Raw genomic sequence first — 19,426 nt, forward strand, 5'->3', positions numbered from 1 at the left:
ATTTTGACACGTGGTTTTTTTCAAGTATTTTTCACACATTGTGATAGGATTTCACCTAAATTCTCACCTGGGAGTGAGATATTCTAAATTTTGTTTTCACAAAACGGCTAATTTTTTATCATGATTCTTAAAAACGATGTATTTTCTTTCAAAATAAAGCTATGGAAAAAATTCTATGAAAATTTGTTAGCACTTGCAAGTAGATTGTGCCCGAAAAATCTGTATGCTGTGCTACAAATATTAAGTGCGAATCCTTGCGCGCTATGAATTTTTATCTATGTAAACTCTATTAAATTTGCACTCGGTGCATCACCCTGGTACATTTAAATGAGGATCTACATATTTGATATTATTTTTGAACATGAAAAATTTATTGAAAAACACCGTTAATCATTTTATTTCAGCAGCTAGTTCATTCACATACAAGTGAATGAAAGAAAAAACAGTGCATTGCACTACAAAGAAACACTTTTTGTGTTGGTTTTGCTTCTAACTCAGAATTCAGATGTGGTTTACGATTTGGTGGTTATTTACGTGTATTGCTCAGTACATTCAGAAGGTCTTATTATACATAAGCCCTCCACAGCCGTTAAGATGAGTTTCCGACCATGGTTGCCTTGCCTGAAAATGCTTCCCTAGACAGCCCCTACACACCGTAGAAGTCTGTCCAGATTTAACATAAGCACCTTGTATATTTCGTACACCTATCAGCGTCGGGAATCAATCATCTCCTAGCGAAACCATCCCAGCAGATCTTTACACCGTATCCTGATTTCCGACTAGATTATACATTATACCTTCGGCTTCCGTTACCGACTCGGCGCTCCGAAGTTCCAAGATGGCGCCAGCTCGCAACGCGTCCGCTGGATCGATGGTCACAGCAACTGCCTTGACTCGACACTCGGTGACCCGAGGTTTCAGGTTCGGAAGGTTCGAGCGCCTGACACGTGGTAAAGGGCTGACGAAGCGGCGTCGCTAGATGGCGCCACCGGGCCGACCGACTCCGAGTTTCTCGCTGCTGCCGTGACAGGAACTACGCTTCTCCTCGTCCCTCGTCCCATTGGGTTGTGCCCTAAAAGAGCGAGGCGCTGGGCATGGTGGCGTTGTCTTGACAGCAGCCAGCGCGAAATGTCGATCGAGGAGAATCCGCGGCAGTGCTTTCCGGGAACATCCGCGAATCAGTCCGGCCGAAACGAGGCCTGAAGCCTCGACAATATTTCGCGATCGTTCGCCGCGTATCTTCGGACCGGAAAACTTTCGCGAAACATGAAAAATACCGGGCGGTGCGTCGAGGCGCCCTGCACTCACCACTTTGACGCTATTGTCGAGACGATTAGCTTTAGCTGCAGCTTCGATGTGGCCGCCGATGGTTATTTTTGGCCCCTGAAGGGCGCCGCCTCAGAGCACGCTGGGAACCCCGATGCACTTTTGCTTATTCCTCGCATTCCTATCGCTCTTCTATATTTTATCGATGATCAATTTGTCAGGGGCGAATAATTCGTGAATTATGAGAATCAACCCGAGTAAGATGAGCACTCCGATCGAGGAGAAGATATACCAGAACCTTAAGGTACGTTTTCATCGTTTAAGGAGATTCCGCGATCTCGAAAGCCTCGCATGCCTTATCAAAGTTTTCTTCTCTCTTACCTGCAGCCCTGCTTTCCTGCATCTCCTCGTTATTTTCAAATCAATAACTCGAGAGCGCTACTCTACAGTCGGTTTAGCTTACCCGGTTTGCTGGCTGCCCCCTAGACGTTTTACAATATACTCTCTAACGATGTTTTTTACCCGATTCTGTAACAGTTTTTTTCATAATTATTGATTCTGCGATGCCTTAGACCGATATTTTCTCGGATTCGTTTTATGATGTTTGTTTCTCTTCTCCAGCTGCGCGCCTGAATCTAGATATAAAATTCATGATTTAAATTTCGACTCGAAATTTGAATATCGAGCAAATCCCTAGATACAGGAAATGCAGGTGGCATTTTTTTTACGAGGCTGAAGTCAGTAACGTTAACGTATAATTATCGTCCAATTTTAGCATGACTTCAAGGGAGTTGAATTTACATAATATGACTATTTTTTGTTTATTACGGTTTAATAAATGTAAGACAATCCCAAAGTTGCGAAGTAACGATTTCTCCTAAACATACCGCATCGTTATAATAACGTTACTAACTTCAATCTCAATTTTTTTCTTTCTCGATGCTTCCCACGATCCTAAAAGTCACTGAATTGATTCTTAGGGAATTCTTTTACTCATATTGAAAAAGATTACTAATTGTGTCCTATAATAATTTACACTCGTTATATAGTTTGAGAAGCGTTAATGAATTTTCTAGGTATCAAAAACCATTTGAAGATAGGTGTTAGAAATTTTTCAAACCATGATAAGATCTACAAATATTTTTCGGGCAATATATTCGTGACAAAAAAAGCTATCACAGAACTATCGTGTCATACAAAAAATTTTGTCGTATTTACAAAACCATCAAAATTCTTCATTTACAAGAATCGTTTAGTCGATTTAAAGTTCTTATTAGCTTTGGCCAAATCGTAATTATCAGAGAATTGTTGTTGATTATCTAACACGGTATAAATATTGTGAAAAGTAGAATCATGTCAATACTATTTGAACCCGCAAGGTATTTTTTAAATTCCGATATTATGTCAGCTCACTTTTTGTTTTTGGAAATTATTCATTGGTTTTATTTACTGTTTGGACGTTATTGGATTTATTGGACAGTATTATTAATTCGCATGGTTATACTTAAATTAATTGGAAGTATTCGTCAAAGGTTCGGACTGGTATGGTGACTGTGAGCGATGGAAAGAGCAAGCCGATTCCTATGCGGTTACATCTCTCGATGGAGGTTCTCAAGCTGCAGCGAGAGGACACTGAGGTAAAGTGAAATGATTTTAACACATCGAAGAACCATCGGAATATTTATTTCTCTACAATTGTCTCCATCCGGTAAACAAGAATGGAATCCATCGTTTCTAAAATATCAAAATCCTGGTTCAGAAAAGTTCTTTTTTGTTATAAATCGATGCATTGCGATTTTTCAAAACTATATGAAGTCTTTCACTATTCAACACAATTTTTTGTTGCTTCATTGAACTATTGCAAATACTTTTCGACTTTCTAAAATTCTTTTCAGTTTAATTTCTTCAACTTTTTTTTCATCACATTTGATTCTCGGCAATTTATTTCAACGTTTTTTGAAGCTCTTCAGTTTCTCATCAAATCCCTAAAATCTCTTCAAGTCTCTACAAATCATTCATATTTTTGTTAATTCCCCAAATTTTCACCAATTCATTCTAACCCTCTTGAATTCGTACCATCACCTTCTTGTCCGATTCAATTTTCTCAAACTTCCCTCAACGTATCAAAATTCTGATCAATTCTTCCTAATTATTTTGAATTTCTCTCTACTTCCATAAATTCGTTCAAATTATTTTCGAATTAACTCGATTCTCCAACATTTTTTTCACTGAATTCCAATCACAGAAATTTTTGCCCAATTCCATTTAATTCTTTCCGATTTAGTCGAGATTCCGGTTATTTCACGTCAATTTCCTTATATCCTTTACTGCTGTTTTCGTAAATACTTTCCAGTACTTGAAATTATTCTTTTAAACGATTTTCAAATAATTTCTTTGATTTTTTTTAACTCTTTTTTCGAATGCTGACCATTTATTTCTAGTTCATTGTCACCCTTTCGAATCCCTACGGATTTCCCAATCTGTTTCAAATCCCTCACCACCTTGTACTTTTATCCTGCGTTTATTCCAAATAATCGCACGCCAAGTGCACGAAATATTTCATCCCGATATTCACAATTCAAGAAAAAATAGTATCGACTAATCTCAGCAGGCTATGAATCACAACAAGCCGCCATTAGACGCGAAGGAAAGAATGGTTCAGATAACCAGACAGAAGATAGGAGGACTGGGACTCAGCATAAAAGGAGGTGCTGAGCACAAACTTCCGGTTCTCATATCCAGGATTTATAAGGGTCAAGCCGCTGATCAGTGCGGTCAACTTTTCGTCGGCGATGCCATCATCAAAGGTACGAAATTTGAAAAATTACAATTACGTGGTTGACGAAATTTTTTCAAAGGTATATAGAACTTTTCGAGAGCTCAATTGTGTAAACGACTACATCTGAATTTGACGGAAATACATTTTCCGGAATTCGACTTTGGACAATCTTTGTAAATTGAATCACAATTTTTCTGCACAAATGCTGTTCCGTTATGACATTAAAATAATTTTTGGCAGTTTTCTTCACTGTTTTTATTTCACGAATATCACGCACGTTTTTTTACGATATAACTCACAGTTATGGTTTGACTGATTTGAATGCTCTTGTAAAGTAATTGCATCATCCATGATTCTTCTGGCGTTTTTTCTGATTCTAATTACCTCCGAATAGTTTCATTCGCGTTCCAACTGTTTGACTCTTATTCCTACAATCAATCCACAATTCGTTAATGTTTTTCAGGATATTACTCACGGTTTCAAATAACTCTTCATTCAATTTTTCTTCATTTGACTCAAGCATTTTCATGGGTACTTAATATACTTTTGAGATGCTCAAGCCGATGTTACTCATATCTCCAATATTGTACTCACGGTTTTTCATTGAAGATAAAAATGAAATTACGTCGTTCTTCTCCAAGATAGAAAAACTATGAGAACAAAAATTTTAATAGTGCATAACGAAAATTAGAGCCAAGAAAACGACTGTTAAATCGAATGACACGAACGGTACAATGATTTTTTCCTCTTATTTTTCCTCAGTGAATGGGGAGTACATTACGGCTTGCCATCACGACGACGCTGTAAACATATTGAGGAACGCTGGGGACTTGGTGGTTCTTACGGTGAAGCATTATCGGGCGGCAAAGCCGTTTCTACAGAAGAATGGTAAGCATGGATAATAAAAGAAGGGCGAAAATAGTAAGTTACGATACGAGTGCGCAAAGTACGCGATTCTCGCACGAGTCTAGTTTGTCGGCCAAGCGAAGCGAGGGTAACAAATACACGAGTGCAAGGGTCCACGTACTTTGCGCACGAGTATCGTATACTATTTTTTGTAACACCTGGAATGGGAAGTTTGACTCCACGAATTACTTAACCTTTCGTTAGTCGTGCAATGAGCGTCCTTGTTCCACAATGTACTATTTTCGGTAAATTTTTTTCAGTAGTAATTTGTTACAACGCTTTTCTTTCATTTTTTTCAAAATATCTGAGCACGCTTTTCCCCGCATTTTTTGTTTATCTGTTTGGCGTTTTTTTTTTTTCAATTCTTTTTGAACTATATTTCTCGATGGTTAATTTTCTTGAGTTTTCTAGATAAAAATTCTTTTTCTACTTTTGAAAATACGTCTGTTACTTTTTTTTGCCAAGTTCTTAAAAATTCTCTTTCAAAACATTGGAAATATGTCCCAATCAGGCTTAAATCAATCAACAATTCATGAACGTTTCTTTTTTTTTTTTTTGTTTTTTACACCCTACAGAAGAGAATAAATGCTGCTTCGAAATTTAGAAAATTTTTCAGCAATAACTGGATAAAAAACCAACCACAGAACGTTGTTTTTTTGAAACGCAAATAAGTAACATAAGTCTCGAGGAATAAAAATACCAACTCGGAAATCAACTAACCAAAATTCTCTGAAGGAATCAAGCAGCGATTTTTTCATTCCGAATTTCGACCGCGTTTTTTGAATTCTTTTCCGTTTATCCTTCTTCCCCAGCAGAAAAGGAGGAAAAACTGGATAATGCCAGCAGCGAGGTTGCAGAAGACGGTTGGATTTCACCTAGCAGAAGATCAGGCAGTCCCAGATGTGGCCATAGCAGACACAGCTCGAACGCCTCCTCTACTTCAATTCAGGACAAAAAATGGCTGGATATCATAACCGGTACTTTAGTAAAACGTTCTTTCTTCATACCCACTATAATATTACCATGATACTATTTTTCATAGTCCTCGAAAAGAATGTTCCGTTTCTTCTTAAATTCATATTCTATTTGTTGTACGTAGAAACTTATCAAAAGAAAGAAAAAAAAAAGCTCCAACACCATGTCGTGTGGTCACAAAAATGGAATTCCATTTCAAAATCTGAGCTAAGGTCGTAAAAAACGATATCATCGGAATATTTTCCAAGCGATTAACTGTCCTGATACAATTTCAACGATCAAGAAAAATGATAATAATAATAATAATAATAATAATAATAATAATAATAATAATAATAATAATAATAATAATAATAAACTGATGCGGACGTGCGATTATTTTGTAAAAAAAAGATTCTCGAAAAAAAAAAAAATTAAGGACAAATTAAATTTTTACCGAATAATTCCATTATGGTCTCTGAATTCCAATTAAAAATATTTAGAAAAAAACGTATGATAATGTATGTATTTTTGTATCCCCAGTCCCTCTGATGATGGCGTACGTAACGAGATACATATTTGGTACGGACAAACTGAGACGAAACGCGTTCGAAGTGCGTGGTTTGAACGGTTCAAGAACCGGAGTAATTCACTGTGACGACAGCGCGATTTTGAGCCAGTGGCTGAAATTCATCACCGACAACGTGACGGGTGTGACGCATCTGCAGGTGATGGACGATTATTATATTCATAACGATTATCCATCATGGTGGAATTTTTCCTCTCCGAAGATTATTTCGTTCACAAATCAAGTGTAAATGAAAATTTCGAATCAATTATCGAGCGATTTGCAAATAAAAAACTGCCTGGAATTTTGACATAGATGTCGCTACAAAATATTCCAAAAGTTTCTACAGATTGGGATCAAAAGAATTAGAAACGAAAGAATGCCCAAAATCCGGGCATACAAGAGAAAAAAAAATAAAAATAAAAATACTCAACCAGAACATTAAGAACGAAAACAAAAATAAAAACTTGAATAGAAACAACAACGGTAATCTGAATAAAATCAAAAAGTAAACAAGAACGACAATTAAACAGGAACGAAGACAACACAAGAGAAAAACAAACTCAATAACAGTAACAAAAATACTTCAAAAATATTGGCAATTCATGAAATCCATTCGAGTGATTCCACATTTTTTACTTTGAATGATAGAAGAAATTCTTTCGTAACAATCCTGTGCATGGCTTAGAAAAGAAATAATGTTCTTTTACTCACTGACCGAATAATTTTATCAACGTATTGCTTTATTTATTTGCTCTATTAATCAATAGATGAAACTGTACAACCGCAACTTCAGCGTTGGCGAACGGATCGAGTACATGGGATGGGTGAACGAGGCTGTGAGTAATAGTAACCAACCCTGGCAGAGCTATAGGCCAAGATTTCTGGCGTTGAAAGGCCCAGATTTATTGCTGTTCGAAACGCCGCCGGTGAGTAAAAACAAAAAACGGGACAAACATTGCGTTCGCAAAAGATGCCGTCTTTTTTTTTTTGAAAATTGAGTGACAACTTGGCTGTTTATAATCATATAATATGTCTTGAAAATCTTTCAAATCATCGTAATTTCGAATCAAGGTGGTGTTTATAAACTCATAGATGGCTAAAAAATGGTACGAAATCAGTCGGTTCTTACTCAAATCGTTACTGCAACATTGTTTGAATTGCAGTGAGCTCAATTCAAGATATTTTTATATATATATATAAGTTTGACACCTAATCCAAATCTGAAAATTCAGACGAAGAACTTGAAACGATATCTTAGTAATATTCGGCGACCAATAACGAGGATTTTAAAACAGTTTGAAATAAATTTCGCATCTGCGCGTGGAAGAAAAAATGTTGTGCTAAAAATTTAATTTTTTATGGATTAAAACTCTTAAAAAAAAAAAATCATCGTTAGCAAGAGATTTACAAAGAGTACAAAAATGTGAATGAGACGAGTTTCTTCGGTGACAATTTTACGCATCTAATAATTTGTCATTTTCTCCACGTGATAATTTTAGTGCAATATAGGCGACTGGTCTCGCTGCGCGTTGACGTTCAAAGTTTATCAGACGATGTTCAGGGTGATGAAAGAGTCCGAAAACGTCGACGAGAGGCAGCATTGTTTCCTCGCCCAGAGTCCTGGAAAATCGCCGCGTTATTTGAGCGTTGAAACGAGGCAGGAACTTTTGAGGGTCGAAGCGGCTTGGCACACGGCAGTTTGCTCAGCAGTGACGCATCTCAAAGTGAGTAAAAACCGAAAAAATTATTCGAAATTTTTCATAGTCACCGTTTTCAAAAAACATGCGCGAAATTCCTTCCAATTCGATGCTATTAAAAAAAGTACTGTTTTTTTTTCTGGATTGACAAAAGAATCAATAAATTTTCAGATCAATAGTCACCGTGAGTATTAAGAAATGAGAGTTTTTGTATCGCAGTGTTTTTTTAAAGTGTGAAAAGAGCACAGCAATTTCACTTGGCAGGAATATTCAAAAGACAAAATGAAATCTTTGTTGAAGTTCCTCAAGATTTGACGTTATTGAAAAAGTATTTGTTCTTGTTTTTTTTTTACTTCTTTTTTGAATTGCCAGAAGATGTCGAAGAAAAAAATCAAAACGATTTATTTGTAATTATTCTTTTACGAAAATGTGGTAAGATTCTTTTACATTTGACCGTTGTATGAAGAAGTATTCATGTTTTTTTTTTTCTCTTTTGAGCAGCTAGAGAATTGAAAAAAAAAAAATTTCAAAGCAATAATTGCATCGATTGATAAAAAAATAATGAGAAGTTTCGAATCATGGGATGTGCAGAGAGTGCAAAGTGAAGAGGGAAATATTGTTCCATGGACGGGTATTGCGAGTGAATGAAATCGAAATCTTTAAAAATTGATTCGAATCAACTTTTCACGGAATAAACTGATTTCGTTAATTGTTGAGTGAATTACAATAAATTAAATTGTATGATCACTTGAAATCTATCGAAAAATACCGCCATGAAAAGTAACAACTGCTTTAAACGAACATGTCGAGTTACGGAAAAATCGAAATACCGTCGGCCTGTCAAAAAACTGTGATAGCAATAAATAAAGAATCGTATCGACTGAAAATTCAGGTCATGATTCCGAAGTCTTTGAAAACATAACGATATTGAATGCAATTTCAAAATCGGTTTATGAAACTACAAATAAAGAAGATGCCTGAATCGTCGATTGTTTAATTTTCCAGCCACGCAAAACATCATAACTTTTGTATTTTGTCATTAAAGGACAACTGATAAAAACGGTAACGAAAAGAAATGAAAATCTTTGACGATGAGTATTGCAAATTTGACATCACGATGATTAATGATCGGTGAATTTTCGGATTGGGGAAAAAGCCTAAGAGTTTTGTCTTATTTCAGCACCGAACGGCGGCCGATAAAAACGGTAAACGAAAAAATGTCTGCGAATGTTACACGTTTCATACGACCGTTATTTTTCAGAGTCAGACTTTCCCGGTGACATTTAGCGGCCGGAGTTCAACCCTAACTTTGGAATGGACTCAGGGTTTCACGCTTGCCTACGAAAACGGGAGTGAAATAATATGGAAGTACAAATTCTCCCAGCTTCGAGGCTCCAGTGACGACGGCAAAAGTCGTCTGAAGCTCCACTTTCAGGAGCCTGAAACTATCGCGATCGAGACTAAGGTGATTATTAAATGCTGATTGAGTAGTTTGGTTGGTCAAAAATATACAATTTTTGTCAATCTAATTACGAGATTACTTTTATTTCATTGGCTTACTCCGTTTCTAAATTTGATTTTGATCAAACGCAGGAACTGGAATGCACTCAGCTACAGAATCTCCTCTTCTGCATGCACGCGTTTTTGACAGCAAAAGTGGCAGCCGTAGATCCGACATTCCTAACATCCACAACTCCGTAACGCGTCAGCAAACCGTTGAAAACGACTCCAATAGCAGGAATATCGAAAAAAGAACGCTAAAAACAGAGTCTTGACAGAGAGAGCTAAGTTTAAAAAAAAAAAAAAGGAAAATTCACATGAAAAATGATTAATATGTGACAAAGAGCATGAACTGACAAAACGTGAACAATTACCAAATATTAGATCGTAAATATGATAACCACCGTAACGTGTAATGAATTGCTGGATTTAAAAGAAAAAGAAAGACAGAGGAAGGAGAAAAAACAAACAGACAAACAAAAAAAAAAAAATAATAGAATTATTATCTGTTAAATTGTCGTATATTTTATCAGGCTGATTATTCGCGCTATTACTTGTATATTGTTACACCTACTCGACAATTTTTGCTTTCGTGCCAAAAAGTTTACTCGCTCAATCTTGTATCGTATATTCGAAAATGCCATATTATGCATCGAGGTTTTCGCTTCGAAATTTGAAAGCCGAAAAGAAAAAGTTGAAAATTCCGAGAAAAGAATAAGAAACTATCGAATATAATTTTGGCCCGAGAGCGAAGATTCTGACTGTCAATACCGGACTTGAGGAAATAAATAATGCAAATCTGCTGACTATTAGTATTAGGAAATAGATATTGAATTTAATTGAGAGTCGTTAAAGTTATACTGTATGAATTATTACCATTATTATAGTATATATGTAAATGCATAAATATACGCGACGTCGTCGAAATATCTTGTTGAAGAAGAAGAGAAAAAAAAAAAAAAAACACAGGGACAAAATAATTTTGTCGTTGACTGAGTGTGTGCAATATTACAACATACTTTTAAAGTAATTTAATCTCGTCTTGGTATAATGTTAATTAATATTGTTATGAGCAAGGAATTGCAGCTTCTTGTATTGCAAACGTTAATTTAACGACGGCGTTCTGACATAAAGATACGCAGGAAACGCTGAAATACAAACAGGGCGTCCCATTTTTATTCCAACGATATTATTTTATCCAAGAAACCGAACCAAATTATTCGTCTATCATCACTTCAGAAGTTTTAAACGAACATTTTTTACAACAATTGAAAACGTTAATTTCGATCGCTGTTTTTCCGATTTAAAGTTGGAATTTTGACATTCAAAACATCAGATTCAACCGGAATTGACAAAATTCGTTTAGTATATTCGGGGAAATCAATGAAAACTTCTGATTGAGCATTTCGGTATTGCGTAAAACACGCCGTGCATTGAATGTTCAGTTAACAGAGTATTCAAAATGATGGAAAGCTGGTAAAATATCTCAAAATACAAAAAAAAAAAAAAAATACCCGATGCGAAAAAATTTTTTTTTGCAATTCTTTCAGTTTCTCAAATTAAAATTGGTGAATATTCATCGACATTCCACGTAAAAACGGTAAAAACTTTCCGTATTTACTTTTTTTGAAATTTTTCTGCAATTTCGTAACAACTTCGTTACTATTTATCGTTGCGTACGGGTTGCCCTGCATTTTATATCCAAGTCACGGGCTTTCACCGAGTCAAAGTTGCTTCTAGTGTATAAAATCTCGCTTTTTACAAGCTTGGATTTCTGTCCATTGTTACCGACAGTTCGTTACAATGTTATTATTATATTGTCATTATTTACATCACCATGTATCACGCTACAAATCATTATTTTATATTATCACTCATTACTATTATCATTATACATTAATATATTTTATCCAATTCTTTTATCGTGATACGAATATATTACGTATATCGGTTTACATGTACAAAAATTGAAACAAAGAAGGATAACAAAAATACCTACGTTTTTTTTTTACACGTTTCATTTCACGCTACGTAACAACTCACAGCTTTTATCACTCTAATTTCCGCCTCTCTAAACCGACTCATTATTAAATGTCAAGTTGTAAGTATGGTTAGAGAAACGTACACCAGTCGCTGATTTTTGTAATTTTGTGAATTATCAAAGCGTGAAAAATCATTGCTGATAATTTCGTGTATTTTATACTCACGTACAATTTCGGTCACCGCAAGCAATGAAATTGCAAAATCGACGAAGCAATCAGTCATATCAATTGTACATTGAAAGAAAAACTCGACGCACATGACATTAAAATTTATTTGAAGAAAAATTACTTACCTTTCTATAGATTGTGCTTTCTTTTTTTCCAACTCGATCCTAACTGAAAATAATGAAGATTTTCAGTTTCGACGATTTGAAATAATTGATCAGCATATTCTTCGAGAAATAATCATTGCTGTTTAAAAATTATCAGAATTTTGACGATAAACGGCAAAAGGAACAAAATTCCCCGCGTTTTGAGATTTCGAAATTGTTTGCAATCTTTGAATTTTCAATCTACGCCACTGAAATTATTGAGCTCTTCTGCTCAGAAAACAAAATTACTATAAAAATTTTGTCGATTTTCGCGTTCTAAAAGGTGAGAGAATATCTCGACAGAATACAAGCGGTGAAGAAATTACAAATAACAATTAGTAATCATAGGTATATGATAGGTATATATATTACGATAATACACAGTTCTATCAAATTCATGTCAATATATTATAACAATAATAATTTGTCCTTTAACTAACTTGTAGTAAAGTGCCTGTAATACGATTTAATTATAGTATACTAATATTAATTATATAGTGTGTGTATAAAAATGAAAATTATCGACTTTCGAAACGAGAGAAACACGGAATTACATCAAGTTGAAAGAAATTAAAATAAGTGAAAAAAAAAGCTTCTTCATCAATCGATAAACTTCAATACAAGATCATCTAATCCATGATGTAATTACTACGGTCAAGAAAATGATACACGCTGTTTAAACGGTTAGGAAAAATTAAACTGTTATTTTCTTTCTATTACCTCTTTCACAATTTTTCACAATCCTATATTATATTGACAATTATTATCGATGTTGATGTCAAATCTAATTGTAACGCAAATGGAAGGGAAACATTGAATAGCTGTAAGGAACGAAAAACGAAAGAAATGGAAATACTTGTCATCAGTTTTCGATTTTTACATACTGATTTTTTCAAATCAAATACTTGTGTCGTTAATGCGACGGATGGATAATGTTATAATAACAATCATTGTATCGTCACCGCAGACTGCATAACTAACACTTGAAGGAAATAATAATAATATTAATATTAATGTCAATAACAGTAACAGTGTTGATAACAATAATAACAGCAACAATAATAGGAGTAACAAGAATGATATCACGTCTGTCAACATTGTATAGAATAATACATGTAATACGTAATTATGAGAAAAGCATGTAGCTAGGAAAATGGAATGAAGATAGACGCGTTAAAAACGTGGCGTGTCATAAAATTATGCTTTTAATAATTACACATAAGTAATTAAACATAGTTTAAGTCACATAGTCAAAGGATGAAAGAAATTTGGAGAGATAAGAAACCAGAGAAATTCAATGCCTCATTAAAGTGATAAAATATGTAGTATAATACATAGAGTAATACATAAAAATATTTATAATTCTGAATTCCAAGATGATAATTCATGGTTCGTGAACGTGATTCGATTATCAATTTTTCGTTCTTTCGAAGTATCGTCTCCAATGTTATATTCCGAAATATAATACTATGGGAATCTGTCGAAATATATTACGTCACATTTCATGTCAATTCAAACCACGCCTAAGACGCAATTATTGTTTGACGTAGATATTTTATCGTACATTATAATATCGTCAATGTTACATATTGCAATAATGTAATGATTTAAAGCGGTCATCGTCACGAGTACGATATAATTACAAATATCATTATTATATAAAAAAAAAAAATCACATAGAGCTGTACATAGTTTATCATCACCTGTAGTATATAACGGTAATAATAATAATAACAACAATAATGACAATTTCATACCGATAATCAAGTCCGTATGGTAAATCTATGAAAAAGTTGTATCATCATACGTTATGCATAATTTAATCGAGTTACAATTCTTGAAAATTTCTATATATTGTTATATTTGTTGGTATCTTCATTGTTATTCTTATTGCTATTATCGTTATGGGCAGCATGCATTGCAGCCGTACGCATGAATAAATAATTGTAATTATGCAATAAGCGCGCAGTGCACCGATAGAAATAATGGTCAAATAAAATATACGAATATTGAGGTGAATGTAGAGGATAAAATGAATAAATGAATAGATTATAGGTCGATGAATAATTGAAATTGAGCACCGCACACGCCTGCGTTACATGTGTACAATAATATCACTAATTTTCAGGCTACCGAGTACGATTAATTGAATTCCATGCCAATCGAACCAATCACTCAACTCCGAAGATACACCAAATCAAATTAGAGAATAGAAAATAAAAATCGTAGTAGCTCAGAACTGTGACAGTGATGCTAAAAATGTTTCAACAAAACCCGTAATATTTGGATTGAATTTGGCATGGAATGCCCCATATGTACACGTGAGAATGATTGCAGAATATAAATAGTATATAAATACGCGAATAAGTATAGTTAATTATATATTACAAATATCGTGTTGTATGTACACGGTGAAAAAGAGTTTTCGACCCACCGGAAAGAACTATAACCGATTAAAAAATCTGACGTTAGATGTAACATTTTTTCTTCAACTTATCACAGCTACAGAAACTTGTTATTTCCGTCTGTTTTTTCCATGAAAATCAATTTCTCCCGACAGCTCGGAGGGTCTTTTTTTCTGTGTAAAGCGACTATACAGGTAGTATTGTCAAAATTCCTACGTTTCAAAATATAGTTTATCCGTATAATATGTATCCATCTCCACCTCCCCCCAACTTCCTTTTCCCAACCCCAAAAACTCCTCGAACCTCCACTGACAATATGATTCGAAAATATATTATATCATTGTTAGAAGTTAACAATCCTGTCCATCAACTTTCGTGAATTTTTAACCCAACCCGAAAGTGCATGCACCTTAATTTTTTTACTTTCGATTCTCTGATTTTCTATACACCGATACTTTCAGGTGTCCGAATTAACGTATTCGGTGTAAAACTGCGACCATAATACTTTATGCAGTAAAACATATAATCGTTTACACTTGTACGAGAATTTTTACAACGCGATTAACAACTTTCTCTCTCTTCCAACATCTCGCGCCCCCCATCACGTTCGAAGTACCGATCACACGGCGAATTTTTTAGGGAATGTAGCCACATATCAATAATCTTGAACGGTACGTTTCCCGCGAGAAAAGGCGGCACCTGGCGGCGACCGGAGGAATTAAGTCAACGACCCGCCATCTAGCGACTCAGGCGCTGAAGTATTTCGCCATCGGCTCGGCTAATATAGTACACACCGCTGTCTCTGAAGTCGCCTGCATTTCTACGCGATGTAGGAATTCCGGTAACGCCTGCAAACCGCGCGAAATTCCCATAGTTACGTAAGTAAATGTACAAATACTTATATTGTTGCAAAACTGACAAACAAAATTATTCCAATTTATTTGATAAAATGTGTTATTGATGAATATATCATAAGATGAATGAAGAATCAATAAACAACTAACTGAGAATCCGACTGTAAACAAATTGGTCTCGAAAATTTGTACTGAAACGTTCGTTCTTCCGTGATATAAAATTATTGTTATGTAATTAAAATGTTAATCAATTCAGAGCTGATTTTAACCGTGATTCAGGCACGAAGGTTGATGGATAGCTGAATTATTGATGGGTTAATTCGTGAATTTAACGTGATATATTTGTTCTGGGAAAATTATGTGGATAAAAGAAAATTGGACAAGATCTGCGGGGATGAAAAAAAGATGGAATATTCGTATACATGAGATAATTATCAACGTTTTTCATTTCAGATTCTCAGTGAGATAAATGGCCAGACAAATAAACAAACCTACAGGATGTAAGATTTAGGGGCAAAATGAGAAAGATAGCGAGAAAAAGAGAGGGAGAAGAAGCTGTACGGATTTCGTATCTCGTCAAACCTTTTGTCCACACGGTATAAATGGTCTCTGTACTGTAACGATCGTATCGCGTCTATGGAGTGTAACTGATAGAAACCTCATTTTCTCTCTAAAAAGCAAAAAGAGAGAGAGGTAAGCTGCTTTCAAAAACGTTTGAGTAATAATGTCTGCCGGCCAGTTTGCGATTTCAATTAGTGAGGTGGAAATGAAAGGTCGTTATTGAATTATTTCCACCAATTACGAGCCTTGCATTCTTTCCAATCTTTAAAAATAAACTTCGAACATGAACGAGCTTTTATTCTAGTAAATTTCAGAGAAAAGTGAAAAAAAGCATTTCTCATTACTCGATGTTTTCCATGAATATAGAGGTGACGTCAACTTTTACTTCATCAAGTTCTTTTCACCTTTCCAGTTGATTAAATATGCTTTTGTTACTGCAAGGGAATTTGGCGTCACTTGACTTTATTCATTCGAGACTTATTTCAAGGTTTAATTAGCTTCGGATACTTTTTTATGCATCTATGATTTGATCAAAAATTTCTTACTTGCAAATGAAACGAATACTCCAAAAATATGCAGAAAAAACCCAACTATAATAACTTTTCATCCTTTGGAAAGACTGACAAGTTTTACAAGAATTATCTAAAAAATGGATTTCGGTAAATTTATGTATCATAATCAGAATCTACGCAAAGTTCCACAGAAAAATGTTGACATCTCGAACCAAATTGAGATATATTTTGACCAAAAACAAGTAAACAAATTGTTAATTTCATTTAATTCATGCGATGCCTGACTTGACGAACATTTTAGTTTATTTGAGTGAAAAACTGTAGATACAAGTATGTAGAAATCAGTTACTTCTACATTTCAGTCGTTCATCTTTCTTATGTTGTAGAATATTTTGTGCCTTATCTTGCTCATTGGATTTTTTTTTTTTTTCTATTATAGCCCGATGAAGACGTGATAAATATGAGTAAGAAAATTTTAGCGGCGATGAGAGGTGTGCCAGAAATTGATAAGTTCATTGTTCGCAAATAGAAGGCGAAAGGAAAATCAGAAACGGCTGCGATAATACGAGGCAGAGTGATCGGAGAGGATGGAAGACAAACATTTACCTTTTCTAATTCGTTTTCACATTTTTCCCATCAACGATGGATTTTTCTGCTTCTGCTGAGTGACGTGGAATGAATCTACACATAACAGCCTTTACCGTCTGTGAGTACATAATATGCGTGAGAATACACGTAGATACTGCCCGAGTAAATGGAGACACGGAATTTTCGCGAATTCCTTCGCTTCTTGAATAAACAATGATCGAACACCTTCTTCGCTTATCTTCGGTCGATTTGACCAATTCGCACCATTTTACAGGCAGAAATAAATTTTTGATAAACAGTTACTCTAAAAATTCAAGCGTAATCGATATATTGGTACACGGGGAGAAAAGAATTCTTGAATCAATAAAATAGATTTTGTCAGAATCCATTCGCTTCATTTTAATATTCCTTATTTGTTCCAAATACGATCACTTCAATTCAACAATTTCGATTTCGATTTCGTGTGTCAAAATGATTTATTGTTAGTCAAGCGAATTCCTTAATTCAGCGCAAGGAAGTATCGATTCGAGTCAGCCTTTAATGTGTGTCCAATATTGAGTCACCTAAATATCATTTCATTTGAAGCTTATGTGTTGTTCCTCCAAGTCGCATTTTCGTTGACAGAAACAATCAGGTACTTCAAATAAAGTAAGTACGTGATTCTAGCCATCAAAAAATGTTTGAGCTTGTTTGTTAATGAGATAAAAGCAACACCACAGACTCTGAAACAAGTAGAGAATATATTTATCGTAAACGTCACTGTACTAGTACTATAATCGACCGCTAGGCGGTGAACTCTCTCGCTACGGAAGTAGCTTCACAGATAGTTATAACACCGGGTAGTCCAGCAGAACGTCGGGTGCGGCCACGCGAGATAATATCGTTCATCAGATTCATTACGAACGAAGAAAGTGTAATACCTGGTTTCGAGTCGTCGAATTTCGTATTGATATGACAGATAAACAATAACTATTCACGGTAATGAAATTTACTCGATTTAAACTTCCGCGTGTATAGAAATAAGATTTCGCATTCCAACCATCAATTATCGGGTGAATCTCGCAAGATTTTGAGTCGAAAAAATTATTAAGATCATTCAAAGAATACACCTTGTGTGATGGAATAACTCCAATGTTCCGTCTATGCGAAAGGTTTTGGTAGCAACAAATTTTATATTACATGCTTCAACCATTGAACTCTTGACTGAACGAAACATGAAACAGAACAATCTTAAATTTTTTTGATCCGACAATTCAATACTTTTAAAACAAAATGATTGAGGAACGTTTATCAATCAAATTTTTCGTCGTTTCAATCACACATTTTCTTGATACACAAATTCACATTGTCGCAAATAACTCGTGCTGTGTTATCTCGAATAAATTGATAGTCAACACGCTCGTGCTCAAAAGTCTTGATTCAATTCTATATTAAGTTGTCGCAGTTGAAATCATAATAATCATAATATTCATAAATATCAAGAATATTCCATAAAGACGAAAGATGGGTTAAGCCGGAACAATTTCAAATTCATAGTTCTCGGTTTTTTTTGCAACATCTTATCTTTGTTAATTTCCTCGCTTTTTCTTACATCGTACCAAATTCTGCACGCATATTGCACTCGGAATGTTTCATCCAGTATAACGAAGCTGGGCAAAAAAGCATTTTGAGCGAAGTTAAGGGACCAAGAGGGCTGAATCGGTAGAAATGAATAAAGACAATATTCTGGATATTTCCGCCGTTTTTCTCGTTAATTCCTCGACTCTTTTTTTCTTTTGCTGCTATCCTTCTTTCTTCTCTTTTTCGCATTTTATAACAATCTGTAAGTATACGCTTTGAATTAAAGTCTCTTATTGTCCCTCTTTCTCTTGCTCTCTCTATTTCTCCGTCTCTCTCAATCTCTAGCAGCTGAACACAGATCGAAGCGATCATTTCCCTCGAACAACAGAGCATCCATGTACAGCTACAAGCTCAAAAAAATTGAGAGTAAAAATACACGGAAAAATATGTAATGCAGATTTTACGTCTGCCGTGGTGAATACATGGACAGCACTTTTTTGGAGTCAAATCTACATCAATTGTGGTAGATCTACCTGTTACTATTAGTTTTGTAACTCTTATTATCGGATTTGTGAATCTTGCCAAAATACCTCTAGATTTAACTCCAAAAAAGTTCTGTCTATATATTCATGACAGGAGATGTAAGACCTACAATATCTTGCTTTCAGTGTATTTTCGCTGAAACTTCTTACTCAAATATTATAAAGCGCTTTTTGCAATTCCTGCTCGAATAAGATTACGATGTACAGCCCATAATGTGATCAAAGCGTTCTCGTTTCCTCCACATTTTTTTTTTTTTTTTCCTCCTCATTAAAACAGGCTCGTTTTTCTGTTCTCGATTTCTTCAAATTTAATTATCACGTGCAGTTATAAATAAGGACGAGAGATAGTTCACAAAGAAAAAAAAGCGATGTGTCATA

At 34.9% G+C, this 19,426-nt stretch overlaps 1 protein-coding gene across 3 annotated transcripts; it reads left to right on the plus strand.

The window, feature by feature from the left end:
* The first annotated feature begins 1,027 nt into the window (after positions 1-1,027).
* On the plus strand, positions 1,028-14,785 carry LOC107226822 (gamma-1-syntrophin). 3 transcript variants are annotated; one of them, XM_046740209.1, is made up of 10 exons: positions 1,028-1,570; positions 2,799-2,903; positions 3,875-4,073; positions 4,808-4,933; positions 5,764-5,928; positions 6,449-6,633; positions 7,244-7,402; positions 7,976-8,200; positions 9,435-9,638; positions 9,767-14,785. In XM_046740209.1, the coding sequence occupies exons 1-10, from the start codon at positions 1,508-1,510 to the stop codon at positions 9,872-9,874; spliced, it is 1,539 nt and encodes a 512-aa protein (XP_046596165.1). In that variant the 5' UTR covers positions 1,028-1,507; the 3' UTR covers positions 9,875-14,785. The 3 variants fall into 3 exon arrangements, with proteins under 3 accessions (XP_046596165.1, XP_046596166.1, XP_015523234.1); XM_046740210.1 differs by having other exon boundaries at positions 1,029-1,570; positions 5,767-5,928; XM_015667748.2 differs by having other exon boundaries at positions 1,029-1,570; positions 3,878-4,073.
* The last annotated feature ends 4,641 nt before the right edge of the window (positions 14,786-19,426 follow it).

Source organism: Neodiprion lecontei, chromosome 5 (assembly GCF_021901455.1).
Source record: "Neodiprion lecontei isolate iyNeoLeco1 chromosome 5, iyNeoLeco1.1, whole genome shotgun sequence".
NCBI lineage: Eukaryota > Metazoa > Arthropoda > Insecta > Hymenoptera > Diprionidae > Neodiprion > Neodiprion lecontei.